Genomic DNA, 20477 nt, shown 5'->3' on the forward strand with positions numbered 1-20477 from the left:
TAAATTAGTCTTCATAATTTAGTATGTTGACGAGTACCAGGGTGAGCACATGTCTGAAGTACAAGGTTAGCAAGTCTCTGAGCACCAGGGTTAGTTTGTCTTATGGCAAACGTCTATTTCTTTTCCACAGCTGTGATTCAGTCTAATTTTTTCTGTCTTAGGGCCAGCACATATTAATCACTCGAAGGGTTAATGACAGCTGGTTTGAAGGTCGAGTTAAAGGTTCTGGACGTTTGGGTCTCTTGCCTGCAAGTTATGTGCAAGTCAAAGGGGAAACCTCATTTACACCAGAAAAAGACCCCAAAGTCAGTAGAGGATTAAACACCAACTCTCCAGGGCAGGTCAGTACTTCCCTTTCCCTCACAATATGACCATTGTGTATCTTCACCTGTATATCTTATATTGTTTTTCATACACCCCTCTTTAAGACTGTCCTTTTTCTCAAATAAAGGGACAGTAAAGTCAAAATGAAATGTTCATGATTCGTATAGAGCATGCAATTTTAAACAACCTTCCAATTTACTTCTATTATCTAATTTGCTTTGTTCTTTTGGTATCCTTTGTTGAAATTCATACCTAGGTATGCTCTGAAGCAGCCAAGCACTACTGGGAGCTAGCTGCTGATTGGTGGCTACACCTTCATATTCCTCTTGTCATTGGCTCACCTGATGTGATCTGCTAGCTTCTTATAGTGCATAACTGCTCCTTCAACAAAGGATACAGAGAAGATAAATTGATAATATAAGTCAATTGGAAAGCGGTTTAAAATTATAGGCTGTATCTAAATTATGAAAGAAGCAAAATGGGTTTTTACCTCCCTTCAAAACTCTGCCTATCTTGCTCAACGGTTTAGGTCTAATCATTCTCATCCTTTTATCTAACACTATTAACCGTGCTACGGAATTTTGTGAGGCTATACAAATAAATGATCATTAACCCCGTTTTTCCCCATAACTTGACTATACTCAGCACTTTCAGAATAAGATTTTGAAGGATCATAGATGGTTGACATCACAATTCCAGTGCATTGTAAGTAAATAACCACAACTCTGTGCTTTGAGGCACATTATGTTTGCTCAGAATCAACACTTTAAGAATAAACTGTGGAATGAAGAACAATGTTGGGTAATAATATGTAGACATGAGTCAAGACTATGAAAATATTCCGGTTTACACACTTCACCCCCATTGTTTATTGCAACACTGCCCCTTTATATAAACAGTACACTGATTCTGTTTCTCCCCTGACATTACACTCACTGTTCTCTGGCATTACTTCTTCTACCCATAATGCCTGAGCATATGTCTGTGAAAGAGCAGAATCAGACTGTGGACTCCGTTACTTTCCTTACCCACCCCGTAACCACTGCTGCACGTTATGCCAGGGATATGTACTACACCTTAAAACCAAGGGTGCCAACAAAGGTCACCACATAGCTACATATTACATTGGTAAGGTCATGCTCAAGAAGGTTGTCTCATTTTCTTTTACATATTGCAGCTTGTCTTATATAACCCCCCCCCCCTCATTTATCTGTTCTTGGTACTTTGTAGAGCAAAGTGACCCTATTAAGAATTGGGAATTCAACAATAATGATTGGGTGTTGCTTAGCAACCCTTAAGATTGCCACCATGGCCATGTTTTCCTGGACACTTATGAGAGTTACAGATGCTGTAGGGAGGAACATGTATTGTGCTGTTGATCAGAACTATTCATGTGATGTCCAGAGGCACAATACATGTTCTGCCCTGCTTACCCTAAGTTTACAGACAAACATGGCTGATGTGGCAACTCTAACCACTGTTGCCCTACACCAAGTACTGTAATGCTGCTGCTTTACCACACTGTTTATAGGGGTCTATTTATCTAACCCCTTGGCAGGCCTTGCCTGCCTACGACTGCAGGTTCTCTTAGGTTCTCACAAGAGAACCTGCAGTCCGTATTCAACAAGTAGTCATCAGACCGCTGCTTCCTTAACCTTTCACCACCTCTTAAACCTTTCACCACCTCTTAGGTGGCAAATTTCAATCTCCTCGGTCTCGTCCGACCGGGGAGATTGACAGCTCCTGCCCGCACGTGATTGGCTGTGCGCGGGATTGCGGGTATATACAGCAGCTGCTTTCCCACATCTGAGACTAACCCATTAACCATTCACCTCTCCTTTTTTTCTCTATATATAGTCTTCTCCTGGGGTTACACTCAAAGAAACAGCTTCAAGCATAAAGCCATCTGCACCCTCCAGAATCCAGAAGCTGCCTGGGACCTTGTGAGTAAATAGAGACACTAATCTGAGTGATAATTTCCAGAAAGAGAATTTTGCAATCACATTTATTGTTAATGCTAAAAATTTCCAGAAAACATGCACCTTATAAATAATAAGAGCCTGTGGCCTCTTAAACGATCCACCCAAAGAATCCACTTCTATAATGAACAATTTTATTCACTGTATGGGTTTTCTATGTAATTATTATAACAGAAAAAAGTGTGCATTGCTGAAGCTGAAATACATAAAATACTTTTGCTTTATATCAATGGATCTATAAAATTAATTTAGAAGCTGAGTTTTTCCATTTTTTTTTCTTTTTGATAACTTAAATTAAATCATGTAATATAATACCAGCTGTTCATATGCACATTTTTTTAAAACCTGTGTGTCCGTGGGTTGTTGTGAGTGACTGTTTTATGGTACATTTTGATTTAGTAGACTGTCAGCTAATGTCACCTAAATTAAAGCCTTGTACTAGTATCTATAGATCTTAAAACATGGCAATGTCATTGAATCATCAGCAGTTGTACCCATACATGTAATAATTATTGGACTACTAATTGTTTTAGTCTGTGAAGTCATTTCCAAATAGAAAGCAGAATCCACATTTGGGCTAAAAGAAGCTTCTCCTAGGTGCTAACTCGCCATAGAACAAGCTACTAAGCGTGCGTTTGTTCCTGGTAGAGTTCTCTTTGTATTATGACCCTGGGGAAGTCTCCCTAAGGGTGATGAGGGAAACCAGACGTGGACTCGTTTACCAATGTGCTTAGAGGAATATGGCTGCACCTCACCGACTAGGTCCAAAAACGATCGTCTGGGGTTGTCATGGTCCTTGTTTAGAGGAAGATTGCCTGTTATTTCGGGGCTGGACTTATCTTACTTGGTAGGATCAGACTGATATACTTCAGGAAAGTTTTCCTCTGTGAAAAGCACAACTGGGCTAAAATAGGCTGCTCCTAGGTGGTAACTAACTATAGAACAAGCTTACTGAGCTGTTTGTTCCGGGTAGAGCGCTTCTCTTTTTTTTAAAATTGTATGTTCTGAATCATGAAAAAAAAAATTGGGGTCACATGTGCCCTTCATGTTGCCATTTCCACATTTGCAAGGTTTAACCCCTTCTGGGGATTGAATTTTCGCTGTGCTATTTCCGGTGGCCATCAGGAAGCAGGGAGGATAGCATGTTCACGCTGCTCGCTAACGACAAGCGAAATACAGGGTACGTTGTGGTCGTTAAGGGGTTAATCATATCAACTTAGTTATTTTTTTAATTTATTGTATTTATTCTGAGTGCACCTTGCACCACTTTACAAAGTCTGGCAGCAAGATTTGTGTAAAGGGGGAAGGTGGTAAGGTCCATTAGTTTCTAAGGCCTAGATTTGGAGTTCGGCGGTAAAAGGGCTGCTAACGCTCCGCGGGCTTTTTTCTGGCCGCACCATAAATTTAACTCTGGTATCGAGAGTTTAATCAAATGCTGCGTTAGGCTCCAAAAAAGGAGCGTAGAGCATTTTTACCGCAAATGCAACTCTCGATACCAGAGCTGCTTACGGACGCGGCCGGCCTCAAAAACGTGCTCGTGCACGATTCCCCCATAGGAAACAATGGGGCTGTTTGAGCTGAAAAAAAACCTAACACCTGCAAAAAAGCAGCGTTCAGCTCCTAACGCAGCCCCATTGTTTCCTATGGGGAAACACTTCCTACGTCTGCACCTAACACTCTAACATGTACCCCGAGTCTAAACACCCCTAACCTTACACTTATTAACCCCTAATCTGCCGCCCCCGCTATCGCTGACCCCTGCATATTTTTTTAAACCCCTAATCTGCCGCTCCGTAAACCGCCGCAACCTACGTTATCCCTATGTACCCCTAATCTGCTGCCCTAACATCGCCGACCCCTATATTATATTTATTAACCCCTAATCTGCCCCCCTCAACGTCGCCGACACCTGCCTACACTTATTAACCCCTAATCTGCCGAGCGGACCTGAGCGCTACTATAATAAAGTTATTAACCCCTAATCCGCCTCACTAACCCTATCATAAATAGTATTAACCCCTAATCTGCCCTCCCTAACATCGCCGACACCTAACTTCAATTATTAACCCCTAATCTGCCGACCGGAGCTCACCGCTATTCTAATAAATGTATTAACCCCTAAAGCTAAGTCTAACCCTAACACTAACACCCCCCTAAGTTAAATATAATTTTTATCTAACGAAATAAATTAACTCTTATTAAATAAATGATTCCTATTTAAAGCTAAATACTTACCTGTAAAATACATCCTAATATAGCTACAATATAAATTATAATTATATTATAGCTATTATAGGATTAATATTTATTTTACAGGCAACTTTGTAATTATTTTAACCAGGTACAATAGCTATTAAATAGTTAAGAACTATTTAATAGTTACCTAGTTAAAATAATAACAAAATTACCTGTAAAATAAGTCCTAACCTAAGATATAATTAAACCTAACACTACCCTATCAATAAAATAATTAAATAAACTACCTACAATTACCTACAATTAACCTAACACTACACTATCAATAAATTAATTAAATACAATTCCTACAAATAAATACAATTAAATAAACTAGCTAAAGTACAAAAAATAAAAAAGATCTAAGTTACAGAAAATAAAAAAATATTTACAAACATAAGAAAAATATTACAACAATTTTAAACTAATTACACCTACTCTAAGCCCCCTAATAAAATAACAAAGCCCCCCAAAATAAAAAATTCCCTACCCTATTCTAAATTAAAAAAGTTACAAGCTCTTTTACCTTACCAGCCCTGAACAGGGCCCTTTGCGGGGCATGCCCCAAGAATTTCAGCTCTTTTGCCTGTAAAAGAATAAATACCCCCCCCCCCAACATTACAACCCACCACCCACATACCCCTAATCTAACCCAAACCCCCCTTAAATAAACCTAACACTAAGCCCCTGAAGATCTTCCTACCTTGTCTTCACCATACCAGGTTCACCGATCCGTGCTGAAGAGCTCCTCCGATGTCCTGATCCAAGCCCAAGCGGGGGCTGAAGAGGTCCATGATCCGGTCAAAGTCTTCATCCAAGCGGGGCAGAAGAGGATCTTCCATCCGATTGAAGTCATCATCCAGGCGGCATCTTCGATCTTCTTCCATCCGGAGCGAAGCGGCAGGATCCTGAAGACATCCAGCGCGGAACATCCATCCGGACCGACGACTGAACGACAAATGACTGTTCCTTTAAGGGACGTCATCCAAGATGGCGTCCCTCGAATTCCGATTGGCTGATAGGATTCTATCAGCCAATCGGAATTAAGGTAGGAATTTTCTGATTGGCTGATGGAATCAGCCAATCAGAATCTAGTTCAATCCGATTGGCCGATCCAATCAGCCAATCAGATTGAGCTCGCATTCTATTGGCTGTTCCGATCAGCCAATAGAATGCGAGCTCAATCTGATTGGCTGATTGGATCAGCCAATCGGATTGAACTTGATTCTGATTGGCTGATTCCATCAGCCAATCAGAAAATTCCTACCTTAATTCCGATTGGCTGATAGAATCCTATCAGCCAATCGGAATTCGAGGGACGCCATCTTGGATGACGTCCCTTAAAGGAACAGTCATTCGTCGTTCAGTCGTCGGTCCGGATGGATGTTCCGCGCTGGATGTCTTCAGGATCCTGCCGCTTCGCTCCGGATGGAAGAAGATCGAAGATGCCGCCTGGATGATGACTTCAATCGGATGGAAGATCCTCTTCTGCCCCGCTTGGATGAAGACTTTGACCGGATCATGGACCTCTTCAGCCCCCGCTTGGGCTTGGATCAGGACATCGGAGGAGCTCTTCAGGACGGATCGGTGAACCTGGTATGGTGAAGACAAGGTAGGAAGATCTTCAGGGGCTTAGTGTTAGGTTTATTTAAGGGGGGTTTGGGTTAGATTAGGGGTATGTGGGTGGTGGGTTGTAATGTTGGGGGGGGGGGTATTGTATTTATTCTTTTACAGGCAAAAGAGCTGAAATTCTTGGGGCATGCCCCGCAAAGGGCCCTGTTCAGGGCTGGTAAGGTAAAAGAGCTTGTAACTTTTTTAATTTAGAATAGGGTAGGGAATTTTTTATTTTGGGGGGCTTTGTTATTTTATTAGGGGGCTTAGAGTAGGTGTAATTAGTTTAAAATTGTTGTAATATTTTTATTATGTTTGTAAATATTTTTTTATTTTCTGTAACTTAGATCTTTTTTATTTTTTGTACTTTAGCTAGTTTATTTAATTGTATTTATTTGTAGGAATTGTATTTAATTAATTTATTGATAGTGTAGTGTTAGGTTAATTGTAGGTAATTGTAGGTATTTTATTTAATTATTTTATTGATAGGGTAGTGTTAGGTTTAATTATATCTTAGGTTCGGACTTATTTTACAGGTAATTTTGTTATTATTTTAACTAGGTAACTATTAAATAGTTCTTAACTATTTAATAGCTATTGTACCTGGTTAAAATAATTACAAAGTTACCTGTAAAATAAATATTAATCCTAAAATAGCTATAATATAATTATAATTTATATTGTAGCTATATTAGGATTTATTTTACAGGTAAGTATTTAGCTTTAAATAGGAATCATTTATTTAATAAGAGTTAATTTATTTCGTTAGATAAAAATTATATTTAACTTAGGGGGGTGTTAGTGTTAGGGTTAGACTTAGCTTTAGGGGTTAATACATTTATTAGAATAGCGGTGAGCTCCGGTCGGCAGATTAGGGGTTAATAATTGAAGTTAGGTGTCGGCGATGTTAGGGAGGGCAGATTAGGGGTTAATACTATTTATGATAGGGTTAGTGAGGCGGGTTAGGGGTTAATAACTTTATTATAGTAGCGCTCAGGTCCGCTCGGCAGATTAGGGGTTAATAAGTGTAGGCAGGTGTCGGCGACGTTGAGGGGGGCAGATTAGGGGTTAATAAATATAATATAGGGGTCGGCGATGTTAGGGGTAGCAGATTAGGGGTACATAGGGATAACGTAGGTGGCGGCGATTTGCGGTCGGAAGATTAGGGGTTAATTATTTTAAGTAGCTTGCGGCGACGTTGTGGGGGGCAAGTTAGGGGTTAAGAAATATAATATAGGGGTCGGCGGGGTTAGGGGCAGCAGATTAGGGGTACATAAGTATAACGTAGGTGGCGGTCGGCAGATTAGGGGTTAAAAATTTAAATAGAGTGGCGGCGATGTGGGGGGACCTCGGTTTAGGGGTACATAGGTAGTTTATGGGTGTTAGTGTACTTTAGGGTACAGTAGTTAAGAGCTTTATAAACCGGCGTTAGCCAGAAAGCTCTTAACTCCTGCTATTTTCAGGCGGCTGGAATCTTGTCGTTAGAGCTCTAACGCTCACTTCAGAAACGACTCTAAATACCAACGTTAGAAAGATCCCATTGAAAAGATAGGCTACGCAAATGGCGTAGGGGGATCTGCGGTATGGAAAAGTCGCGGCTGAAAAGTGAGCGTTAGACCCTTTAATCACTGACTCCAAATACCAGCGGGCGGCCAAAACCAGCGTTAGGAGCCTCTAACGCTGGTTTTGACGGCTACCGCCGAACTCCAAATCTAGGCCTAAGAGACCAAGCTTACATCTAAGGTTAAATCCCTTATGAAATTGCCTTTTAAAAAGGATACTAAACACCTTGTAATTAGAAGACAAGTCTATTGTCTTGCTATTGAACAGTATATCAACCAAGTCTAAACATTTTTAAAACAAACATTATTTGCTGCAATTGTTTTCAAAAGCCCATCTCCACCCGCCAATTTGCTTCATTTGAAGAAAACCAATCTGGGCTTCAGTCTGCAGACAACAAAGCTTGCTATAGACATAATGTTAGTATAAAGTACATTGTTTTGCAGTTCTTATCTGTTAATGCTAATTAGGGAAACATATGTAGCAGGGTTAGCATCTGCAGTGTGCTTTTTCAGTTCTTTTGAGAATTAGAAAAGCCACCATTTTCAGAGCTAAATTACATAAAAAAGGGCAAAATAAATAATGAAAGTATATTGAAAGTTGTTTCAAAGTGTATTACTAAAGTGCTTATATTAATATTATCAATTATTTGTAGAGCGCCAACAGGTTCCACAGTGCTAAAGACATGGGTCTAATATTCAAGGTGACAGTTATCAGAGGCAAAGGAATAGAGGGCCCTGCCAAGAGATTCACTGTTGTAAATCAGCTCTCATGAGGGTGATCTACAAAAAAAGCAGCTAGGCTTTGAAGGCTTACAAGCTAAGGTTCAGGGGGATAGCTAAAGAAGTAGAGGGCTAGATTTATTAACGCCCTACAGCTGCAAGTTCTCACAAGAACTTGCTCGCCGTCATTTATCAAGCAGCTTCCCTAGCCTCTTCGTCACCTGTAATGTGGCGAAATTCAATCTCCTCGGTCTAGTCAGACCGAGGAGATTGGCAGCTGCCCGCACGTGATTAGCTGTGAGCGGGCAGGATTGCACGCGAGCGCAAAATTGCGCTCATGTGCAATGCCGAATACCTGCGGGTATTTTCACCCCGCCACTGGCGAGCTGAGGCATACAGGGGCGCGTATACGCGCCCCTATACGCCTCAGCTTTAATAAATCTAGCCCTTAGTGTAAGTTATATGCATCCCTGAACAGTAGAGTCTTTAAGGAGCGCTAGAAAGTTTGAAAACTAGGGGAGAGTCGTGTATAGAGCGAAGGAAATATATTAAGCTTGACCACATAGGCAGAGAGTTCTACAAATAGGGGCCAGTCTGGAGAAGTCTTGTAGACGGGAATGTGAGGAGGTGACAAGAGAGAGGAGGTCATGAGCAGAGCGAAGGGGACGGAGGGTGAGTATCTTGAGACTAGATTGGAGATATAGGGAGGAGCAGTGTTATTGAGAGCTTTAAAAGTTATAGTCAGGATTTTAGGTTTTATTCTGGAGGTTAGAGGAAGCCAGTGCCTTCAGAGAGGTCAGAGAGATGCAGCAGATGAGGAGCAACGTGTAAGGAAGATCAGCCTGGAAGAGGCATTTATTATTGATTGTAAGGGAGATAGATGGCAGCTAGGAAGGCCGGAGAGGATGGAGTTGCAATAGTCAAGGTGGGAAATGATGAGAGAGTGGATTAAAGTCTTAGTTGTGTCTTGTGTGAGCAAGTGGCGAATTTTGGAGATGTTTTTGAGGTGGAGGCGGCAGGATTTGGCTAAAGACTGGATGTGGGGAGAGAAAGTGTGACTCCAAGACATCTTACATGCGGGGTTGAGGTAATGATGTTTATTATCAACAGTTAGAGAAAGTTGGGGGGTTGGAATTTTGGTTGAAGGGGAGAAAATAAGGAGCTCAGATTTTGAGAGATGTAGCTCAAAGGGACAGTTTACACAAAAATTGTTATTGTTTAAAAAGATAGATAACACATTTACTACCCATTCTCCAGCTTTGCACAACCAACATTGTTAGATTAATAAACGTTATAACATTTAAACCTCCTCTAAATTTCTGCCTGTTTCAAAGGCTCTATTGACAGCCTCTTAATCACATGCTTTTGTATTTGCTTTCCACAACAAGGGGACTGCTAGTTCATGTGGGCCATACCGATAACATTGTGTTCATGCCCGGGGACTTATTTAAGAGTTTAGCACAACAAAGTACTAAATGCAAGTTAATAGATAATAAATACAAAGTCATGTGATCAGGGGGCTGTCAGAAGATGCTTAGATACAAGGTAATCACAGAGGTAAAAAAATATATATATATCTGTGTTGTTTATGCAAAACTGGGTAATGGGTAATAAAGGGAATATCTATCTTTTAAAACAATAAAAAGGCTATTGTAGACTGTCCCTTTAAGGTAGTGAGAGGACATCCAGGATGAAATATTAGAAAGACAATGTGTTTACTGTCCCTTTAAGTGAGGTGTGGGGATTTGTATTGCATCTAACCCATAGGCTTAGAATGGGACACTTCTCATTACTGTGCTCACATCTCTTAGGTATCGGGCGCTGTTTAATTTCCTTCCTAATAATCCAGATGAGTTGCACCTAATGGCAGGGGACTTAGTGACAGTGACGCAGCATTGTGAAGATGGCTGGTACATTGGTAAGTTTATTACCTCATAGAAAACAGATTATGCCCAAATATCAATTCAAGAAACATGAGGGTGCAAAACGAAAATGGAAATGCTCTAATGTGTTTCTGATATGTGAAAAGGACAGTTATTTTTTGCCTTCCATGTCCTTTCCATAAAAAAAACTAGTTGAGGGTGTGGTCAAGGGAGTTGTTCTCTAACAAAACGATCCCTTTTTGGGGTAAAGTGGTTAAGTATTACAGGTAGCCCTCTACGCCAGGGGATTGAGTTTAAATTGAACCTACCTATATAAAGTCAATTGGTTGGTCAATGAGTTACATTCCACACCTATCTCAAATTTGACATACAGTAAATAACAGAACAGAATGTTTAAAGCTGTGAAATGCGCACTATGACTTTAAAATAATGTATATGGTAAAACTATTAGCTATACAAGTCTGCACACTGTTCAAAACATTGTCAATTTCAACACAAATGTCTGCAGTTCTTAAAGGGACAGTGTACTTTAAAATGTTCTTTTCTTCAATGTCTCCCCACTGATCCATTTTACCTGCTGAATTGAATTCAATTGTTTACAAATAGCTCATTTATTTTTATTTTGGCCTGTGTTTGCCTGTTCTACTCCACCTATACTGAACATTTCAGTACTTAAGTATTGGCTATAGAAAAGCTATGTAAGCAGTTTGGCAGAGATCATCCAAACATAAGTATCGGGTTTTGGTATACAGACAGAGATAACATTTGTGTATAAGAACTGGTAAGAGAGGGAGTTTCCTGCAAGCTCAGCCCATTTTAATGGGTTGTGGTATCAAAGAACAAAACAAGCTATTTCACATACTAAAATAAACTTAAATGTATTTTCCATACATTTTATAATCTGCATCTGGTATAGCAAGTCATTGAAAACACAATAAGGGGAGACCTAATTTACATTTCAGTCCCTTTAATGTCTTAATAGTCTCTCACACAGTTTGAGACAATTATGTATTGCTGGTAATGTATATTTTTAAATAGAATGCATATGTCATTTTCATATGTCCTACGTCATATGTGTGTGCTGTCAGTGCTGTATCCGTTATTATGAATCATTGTAAAATAAGGACTTTCTGTACACAGGAATACTGTGACACACTATTTGAATTATCTTCCATAGATCACACTGTGACTATGAAAGGAAAATAAATAAAATGTCTTCCTGTGTGATTAGCTAATTTTACAAATATCTAATTTTCAACACATTTGGTTAAGGTACATCATAATCACTAAAATGTAACAGAAATAATAAAACTACCTTAAAAAAAGATTTAAGGTTCTATACATAGAACTGCTACATATGAGACTAAGATAATCAGAAAGAAAAGAAAATCGGTTTCATCTTCTTAAAATTTCATGTCAGAGACAATATTTGTTTTCACAATTCAAAAAGAAAAGTTTGGATTCAGCTCCAAGTAAGTTTAAAACAAAAAGTCTTTATTCATAAACATTAAAAAAGCATATTAACAGAGGCTTCAGCTGCGACAGAGCGTAAAAAGCGGATCTTACGCATTTCGGCCGTTGGCCGTAATCATAGATCTGATCCACCTTGCAGGAGGTATGCTTTTTATGGGGAATTAACCCCTCCTCTTATTAAAACTAATTAGTCAACAAATTAATGTACAGGTGCTCATTTTGATCAGTATATACATTTAGACAAAAGGGCAAATTTCATTCACAAATCAATATTCAGATTTCTTTAGAAAGAAAAAAAATAAAATATATATATATATATATATATATATATGAATGTTAGTAAAACAAAACATCACAAACACACTTGTATTTATCAAATTTGTTTGAGCATAGATCAAGAGAATATTATATGAGTTCAAGGGGTGTAAAACTAGTATAGCTAGCGTCACTATGTGCTAATATTAATGTGAATACATATATATTAACCCCACTGTAATCTCCATTTATATAAACATTGAACCCTACTTAATGCATATTAAAGTAAGTTCAGCAAAAATTGCAAAAGTAGCTCACTGCATAAATCAAGTCATTGTTAGCTACAATTATTTAGTATATGTACATATAAATTAAACTCAGCAATGTTCTCTATATAGATAATAAATATTAAGCATCACTCTATATCTTCAAAGACAGGTTGCCTGTTTAGAGTAGAAAATATATATAGTGAACTTTAACACAGTAACTTTATTAATAATGTACTAATCAACTCTAGAATAGTACATATATATTCATTGTTCACAATATAGAGAAATCTGTTAGAGCTAAGTAATTCTACACTAAACGAATATCAAACAATGCAATGTATATTGCTAAAATATGCGGTGGAATATCATTTAGCAGAAGGAAGGAGATTTACGAATACTACTCCCAATAGTTAATCAAATCAAATTGTGAGTTGAAACCTAGGGGTATTTGTTTTCACAATAATACTACAAGTAGTGCGAAGTTCCTTGACAGTATTAAAGGGACATGAAACCCAAATGTTTTCTTCCATGATTAAGACAATGGGCTCCATTTATTAAGCAGTGGATGGTGCTTCAGAGTCCCATAGTTTCAGGCTCGCATGAAACAGAAGTTAAGATGCATCGGTTATCCGATCGGGATGATTGACAGCCCCTGCTAGCGGCCGATTGGCCGTCAATGCGCATGTGGTGGAATTGTACAGGCATTTCACAAGAAATGCTTGTGCAATGTTAAATGCATTTAGTGATGTGAAGCACACATGATTCAATACAGCGAATCATGTCCCCTCGACATTTAGTAAATCAACCCCAAAGCATACAATTTGCGTCTCTCTTACCACATTTTCTTAATTTTCTTGGTATCCTTTGTTGAAGCAGAAATGCGCTACTGAAAGGGTAGCTGAACATATCAGATGAGCCAATAACAAGAGGCATATAAGTGCAGCCACTAATCACCAGCTATCTTGCACTATAGTGCACTGCTGCGCCTGACCCTACCTAGGTATGCTTTTCAACAAATGATACCAAGTGAACAAAGTAAATTAGATAATAGAAGTCGATTGGAAAGTTGTTTAAAAAGAAAATTTATGCTTACCTGATAAATTTCTTTCTTTCTTGACACAGTGAGTCCACGGATCATCGTAATTACTATTGGGAATATCACTCCTGATCAGCAGGAGGCGGCAAAGAGCACCACAGCAAAGGCAGTTAAATATCATTCCCTTACCCACAGCCCCCAGTCATTCGACCAAAGGGAAAGGAGAAAGGAAGTAATATAAGGCGCAGAGGTGCCTGAGGTTTATGTAAAAATAAACTGTCTGAAAATACAGGGTGGGCTGTGGACTCACCTTGTCAAGAAATAAATACATTTATCAGGTAACCATACATTTTCTTTTCTTTCTAATGACATGGTTAGTCCACGGATCATCTTAATTACTATTGGGAATCAATACCCAAGCTAGAGGAAACGGATGATACGGGAGGGACAAGACAGATAGCCTAAACAGAAGGCACCACTGCTTGTAGAACCTTTCTCCCAAAAGAAGCCTCAGCTGAAGCAAAAGTATCAAATTTGTAAATTTAGAAAAAGTATGTAAAGATGACCAAGTGGCGGCCTTGCAAATCTGATCTACAGAAGCTCCATTTTTGAAGACCCAAGAAGATGAAACAGCCCTAGTGGAATGAGACGTTATTTTCTCAGGAGGCTGCTGTCCAGCAGACTCATATGCCAAGTGAATAATGCTCCTGGAATGAGCCGTGATTTTCTCAGGAGGCTGCAGTCCAGCAGACTCATATGCCAAGCAAATAACGCTTCCCAGAAAAAAACAACAAACAAAGAAGAAGACTGGCGAAAAATCCTTAGTCTCCTGCAAATAATATTTCAACGCACGAACCACATCTAGGTTACGCAACAAATGCTCCTTATGAGAAGAAGGATTAGGACACAAAGAAGGAACAACAATTTCTTGATTAATGTTCTTATCTGAAACAACCTTGGGAAGGAAACCTAGAGCAGTACGTAGTACTACCTTATCAGAATAAAAAATAAGGAAGGGAGATTCACACTGCAATGTTGAAAGCTCCGAAACTCTTCTAGCCGAAAAGATAGCAACCAAAAACAAAACCTTCCAGGATAACAACTTAATATCCAAAGAATGCATGGGCTCAAAAGGAGCCTGCTGAAGAACTTTAAGAACCAAATTAAGACTCCAAGGAGGAGTTGCAAACTTAAACATAGGCCGAATTCTAACCAGGGCCTGACAAAGACTGAACATCTGGCACATCCGCCAGGCGCTTGTGCAACAAAATAGACAAAGCTGAAATTTGACCCTTCAGGGTACTAGCAGATAAACCCTTCTCCAGACCCTCCTGGAGAAAAGACAAAATCCTAGGAATCCGAACTCTACTCCAAGAGTAGCCCCTGGATTCACACCAATACAGATATTTACTCCATATCTTATAATAAATCTTTCTAGTCACAGGCTTACACGCCTGAATCAAAGTCTCAATGACCGACTCAGAAAAACCACGCTTGGATATTCAGTCAGCAGTCAACTTCAGATAGCAGTCAGCGTCAGAGAAATGAGATTTGGATGAAGGAAGGGCCCCTGAAGCATAAGGTCCTTCCTTAATGGAAGACTCCAAGGTGGAAAAGATGACATCTCCACCAGATCTGCATACCAGATTCTGCGAGGCCACGCCAGTGCAATGAGAATCACTGACGCCCTCTCTTGTCTGATCCCAGCAATGACCCAAGGAAGAAGAGCAAACAGAGGAAATACGTATGCCAGACTGAACTTTCAAGGAACTGCTAGAGCATCTATCAGAACAGCCTGAGGATCCCTTGATCTTGATCCGTACCTCAGACGAGGTAGACGAGATGCCATGAGATCCAACTCCGACTGCCCCTATCTGAGAATCAAGCTGGAAAACACCTCCGGATGAAGTTCCCACTCCCCCAGATGAAAAGTCTGTCTGCTCAGAAAATCCACTTCCCAATTGTCCACCCCTGGGATATGGATCGCAGACAGACAGCAGTTGTGGGTCTCCACCCACTGAATAATCTTGGCTACCTCTTTCATGGCCAAGGAACTCTGGGTTCCTCCCTGATGATTGATGTAAGCCACTGACGTTATGTTGTCTGACTGAACCTGATAAACTGGACTGAAGCTAGCTTAGGCCAGGACAGAAGAGTATTGAAGATTATTTATGGGAAGAACCGACTCCTTTTGAGTCCATAGACCTTGAGCCTTCAACGAACCCCAGACAGCTCCCCAACCCAGCAGACTGGCATCCGTGGTCACAATCACCCAGGCAGGTCTGCGAAAACAGGTTCCCTGAGATAGAAGATCCTGAGACAACCACAACGGAAGGGAATCTCTTGCCGCCTGATCTAGAACAATCTTTGGAGACAGATCCGCATAATCCCAATTCCATTGTCTGAGCATGCATAACTGTAGAGGTGTGATATACCTTTAAGGTATATCCCGCCTACCTTTCCTCCTCCCTATATCAGGCACACCTGAACCATCATTCCTTGCCTGAAAATTGTTTTCCCTTTGCAGCTTATTTGACCGCATCCATATTGCTGTGATTCTACTTTGAAAATTCCTAACTTGCTTTGATTTCTTTCTCTCTAAACAGGAGTAGTAAGCTAGAATCTCTTTGTTGCACATTTAACTTTCAAAGTATTTACTCATTCTTCCGGAATTCTAATTTAACAAACAAACTGAATCAAGGAGCACCGGATCTACTTGCAGCGTCTGGAAGCCGCACTCTCACTGAAGCTGTATACCGGTCACAGGGGTAAAACCGCTCTCTTCAAACTTAAGGTAATATTTAATCCATTTACAAAGGATTGTTCTTACGTTGTCACTCTCTGGAAACCATCCGCATTACCTTGCTGAATCTTCCGGTTATTACCATAGTCTGTCTGTGATGTATATATTTTATGAATGAGTGTGTGAGTGCGTGAAGCCATATCTGAACATTGCTACAACAAGAATCAATTACTGACGCTTTCACAAAGTGTATCAAAATACATATTTCTTTTATCATTTACTCAGAACTGTTTGCTTTATGTTCCTTACTAATATTGCAACAATTGTTTCTACCTAAATATTCCTTGCCTCTATTTGGCATCTACGAAGTTTTCTACCAGTAAAAGTCTCACCAGTGATCTAACAGGTAGTTCAAATCATACTGCCTGTTTTATTCATTAAAAGAGCAACAAACCCTTAATTCAATAACACTGCAAAAGTTCCTGCATAAAACAGGACATCACATAATTTTCAGGCCACAGTGTTCTAAGGGTTTGTTACTGGTAAACAAAACTTTAATATCATGGATGCAAATGAAATTAAAACTGAGTTCTCTAACATACAAAGAAAATTAGATTATCTTGCACAAGGTTTAACAGAAGTACAAGCAGATAATACCGCATTAAAAGCTATTGTTAAAGAATATATGTCTCATAAAAGTACTGAAGTACCTGAACCCCATATTCAATACCCTCAACCTTTCACTGGCAAAAGACATGAATTCAGAGATTTCAAGACTGCTTGTAAACTTCTTTTTACCATGAGACCCCGCACATATTATTCAGACCGCATCAGGGTTTGCACCACTATTTCATTTTTACAAGGAGAGCCTAGGACCTGGGCTAACAGGTTTTATGAAAATAATGACCCAATTTTGGATTCACTACAGGATTTCTTTCAAGCTATGTCTAATTTATATGAAGACACAGATACACAAATCACTGCAGAATCTAAACTACGCGCACTCAAACAGGGTAAGCGCACGGTGGAGGAGTACACAACTGAATTTCAAATGTGGGCAACAGACTCACTATGGAACCAAGTTAGCCTTAAAAATCAGTTTAGGCTGGGCCTATCTGAAAACCTTAAGGATGAACTGTCTCGCCAGGAAATGCCTGATACTCTTCCAGCACTTATAAAATTAAGCACATCCATAGATAGAAGACTCAGGGAACGGCGAGCAGAGAGATTTACTTCAGACACAATACCCAGGCGCCAGATTACTTACACTACAACATCTGAGAAACATTAAGGTAGTGTAACCCCTATGGAGATAGGCACTATCAAGGGGCCACTAAGTAATGAGGAAAAAATGAGAAGAAGATTAGAAAACTTATGTTTATACTGTGGACAAAAAGAACATAACGTCTCAAGCTGTCCTTCATTACAAAGACAAAAGAAGGGTAAGAAAACAGAGACTTTACCTCTCTCTTTGCAGTGGGATCAGGAAAATATACACTCCAAGGCATTGATTGACTCAGGTGCATATGGAAACTATATTGATTCTGTATATATTGTAAATAATAAAATTCCTCTGGTTTGCAAACAGAACCCTGTGTTTGTTAAATCAATTGATGGTACTTTAATAAATAAGGGACCCATTACACACCAAACAATACCTTTGCTCACAATGATAAACAAGGGGCACACAGAATATATTACATTTGATGTGATCCCCATATCACTACATACTATTATTTTAGGATATAGTTGGCTACAAAAACATAATCCTAAAATAGATTGGGAACATTCAAAACTTAAACTAGACTCAACATATTGCATAAACACCTGTTACCCTCATAGCATTCTTTCATCATCTGAGATAGGGATACCAGGGATATATCAGGATTTGGTAGAGGTCTTCAATTTGAAAGAAGCAGAAAATTTACCACCCCACAGAAGCTTCGATTGCCCTATAGATATCATTCCAGGGTCACCAATACCGCATGGGAAGATCTATCCTCTATCACAAGATGAGTTAGTATACTTAAGGTCCTATTTGGATGACAACCTGAGAAAGGGATTTATATCTCACTCCACATCCCCTGCTGCTGCAGGCATGTTTTTGGTAAAAAACAAAGATGGCACTCTAAGGCCTATAATTGACTACAGGGCTTTAAACTCTATAACCATAAAAAACAGGTATCCATTACCACTAATACCAGAGATAATAGAAGGGTTAAAAGGAGCACAAATATTTACTAAATTAGATTTAAAAGGGGCATACAACCTTATCAGAATGAAGAAAGGTGACGAATGGAAGACCGCTTTTCGGACTCGATATGGGTTATACCAATACAATGTAATGCCTTTTGGATTGAGCAATGCTCCAGCCACTTTCCAACACTTTATTAATGAAATCTTCCGAGATTTAATGGATATTTGTGTTATAGTGTATTTAGATGACATTCTGATTTATTCCAAAACAGAAGAGGAACACGAAAGACATGTACGTTGGGTCTTAATGCGATTGAAGGAACACAAGTTATATGCCAAACATGAAAAGTGTTTATTTCAAGTTAACAAAATTAAATTCCTGGGATACATAATAACTCCTAATAGGATCCAAATGGATCCAGATAAAGTTTCATCTGTATTAGAATGGCCTACACCAAAATCAGTTCGTGCACTACAACGTTTTATTGGCTTTGCCAATTACTATCGAAAGTTTATAAAAAACTTTTATGATATAGTAAAGCCCTTAACTCAGTTGACTAGTAAGAAACTAAGATATAAATGGACCGAACAGGCACAATCAGCTTTTGACTACTTAAAAGGGCAATTTTCCAAAGCCCCCATTTTACACATGCCAGATCCTGAGCTGCAATATGTATTAGAGGTAGATGCATCAAGTTCAGGTATAGGAGCAGTTCTATCTCAACAAGTAGATAACAAATCAGAATTATTTCCTGTAGCTTATTATTCAAGAAGATTCACAACCGCAGAAAATAATTATAGTATAGGAGATAAAGAACTCCTTGCTATCAAAGTATCCCTCGAACAATGGAGACACTTACTGGAAGGTACACAAAAACCATTTAAAATCTTCACAGATCATAAGAATCTGGAATATTTGAAGAAAAGTAAAACTCTAACTTCCAGACAAGTAAGATGGTCTCTATTCTTAGATAGGTTCAATTTCTTGATCACTTACCGACCAGGAAGTCTGAATACCAAGGCTGATGCATTATCCAGAGTACAGGAAATGACACCTCAAGAGACCATGACTCCAATAGTACCAATCGAAAAATTTATTGGAGCCCTAACACCTCTAGAGGAGGAGATTAAAAGGGCACAAGAAAAAGAAACCAATACACCTAAATCCTGTCATAAAACTTAAATACTGGTTTGATAAATCATAAAAATCAATTGTATATACCCAGTTCATTAAGGAAACAAATATTGAAACACACTCATGACGAACCTTTATCCGGTCATACCGGAATACAAAAAACCATTGAAAAAACAAGAAGAAACTTTTGGTGGCCCCACATGAATCAAACCATTCAAGATTATGTCAATTCCTGTGACATTTGTGCTAGAAATAAAATAGATCATAAAGGGCCCATCGGATTGTTGACCCCATTGCCAGTTCCGGATAAACCCTGGTCCATGATCTCGATGGACTTTATTGTAGAGCTACCAAAATCAAGGAACTTTAACACTATATTAGTTGTAATAGATCATCTAACAAAGTTGGGACATTTTATACCTCTAAAAAGGTTACCTTCCGCTTTTATTACAGCTAATGTATTTCTTAATCACATAGTAAAACTTCATGGACCCACTGATATTATAACAGATAGAGGTACACAATTCACCTCATCCTTTTGGAGATCATTATGCAAATTATTAAAAATTACACCAAGATACTCAACAGCTTTCCATCCCCAAACCAATGGGATGACTGAGAAACTAAACCAAACATTAGAACAATATCTTCGTTGTTACATTTCCCATTTGCAAGATGATTGGATAGATTATTTATCAATGGCGGAATTCTCTTACAACAATTCAGTATCATCTTCAACAAAAATGACACCGTTCTATGTAACCTATGGCTATCATCCAACAACTTTGACTCTATCTAAAACTGATGTAAATTCTCCAGCTGCTAAAGACTATTCTTTACAACTAGAAGCAAGACTAGCCTTAGTCAAAAAACATTTATCTGACGCAAAGAATTACCAGAAAGCTTATTATGATAAACGTCACAGACCCAGTCCAGTCTATAAAGTGGGTGACAAAGTATTACTATCTGTAAAGAATCTAAAACTCCATGTACCCTCTAAGAAATTGGCAAATCAATACATTGGACCTTTTGTAATCAATAAAATTTTGAACCCTA

General features: G+C 39.0%; 1 protein-coding gene across 4 annotated transcripts in view; it reads left to right on the forward strand.

Moving 5' to 3' along the window:
* SORBS3 (sorbin and SH3 domain containing 3) overlaps positions 1 to 20477 on the forward strand; it is a 114549-nt gene that overhangs the window by 78737 nt on the left and 15335 nt on the right. For all 4 annotated transcript variants that reach the window (XM_053717970.1, XM_053717971.1, XM_053717972.1 and 1 more), the window contains 3 exons: positions 162 to 341; positions 2182 to 2267; positions 10243 to 10349. In XM_053717970.1, coding sequence (XP_053573945.1) covers positions 162 to 341; positions 2182 to 2267; positions 10243 to 10349 — 373 coding nt within the window. The remainder of the gene's footprint in view (positions 1 to 161; positions 342 to 2181; positions 2268 to 10242; positions 10350 to 20477) is intronic.

The sequence above is a fragment of the Bombina bombina genome, chromosome 6 (assembly GCF_027579735.1).
Source record: "Bombina bombina isolate aBomBom1 chromosome 6, aBomBom1.pri, whole genome shotgun sequence".
Taxonomy (NCBI): domain Eukaryota; kingdom Metazoa; phylum Chordata; class Amphibia; order Anura; family Bombinatoridae; genus Bombina; species Bombina bombina.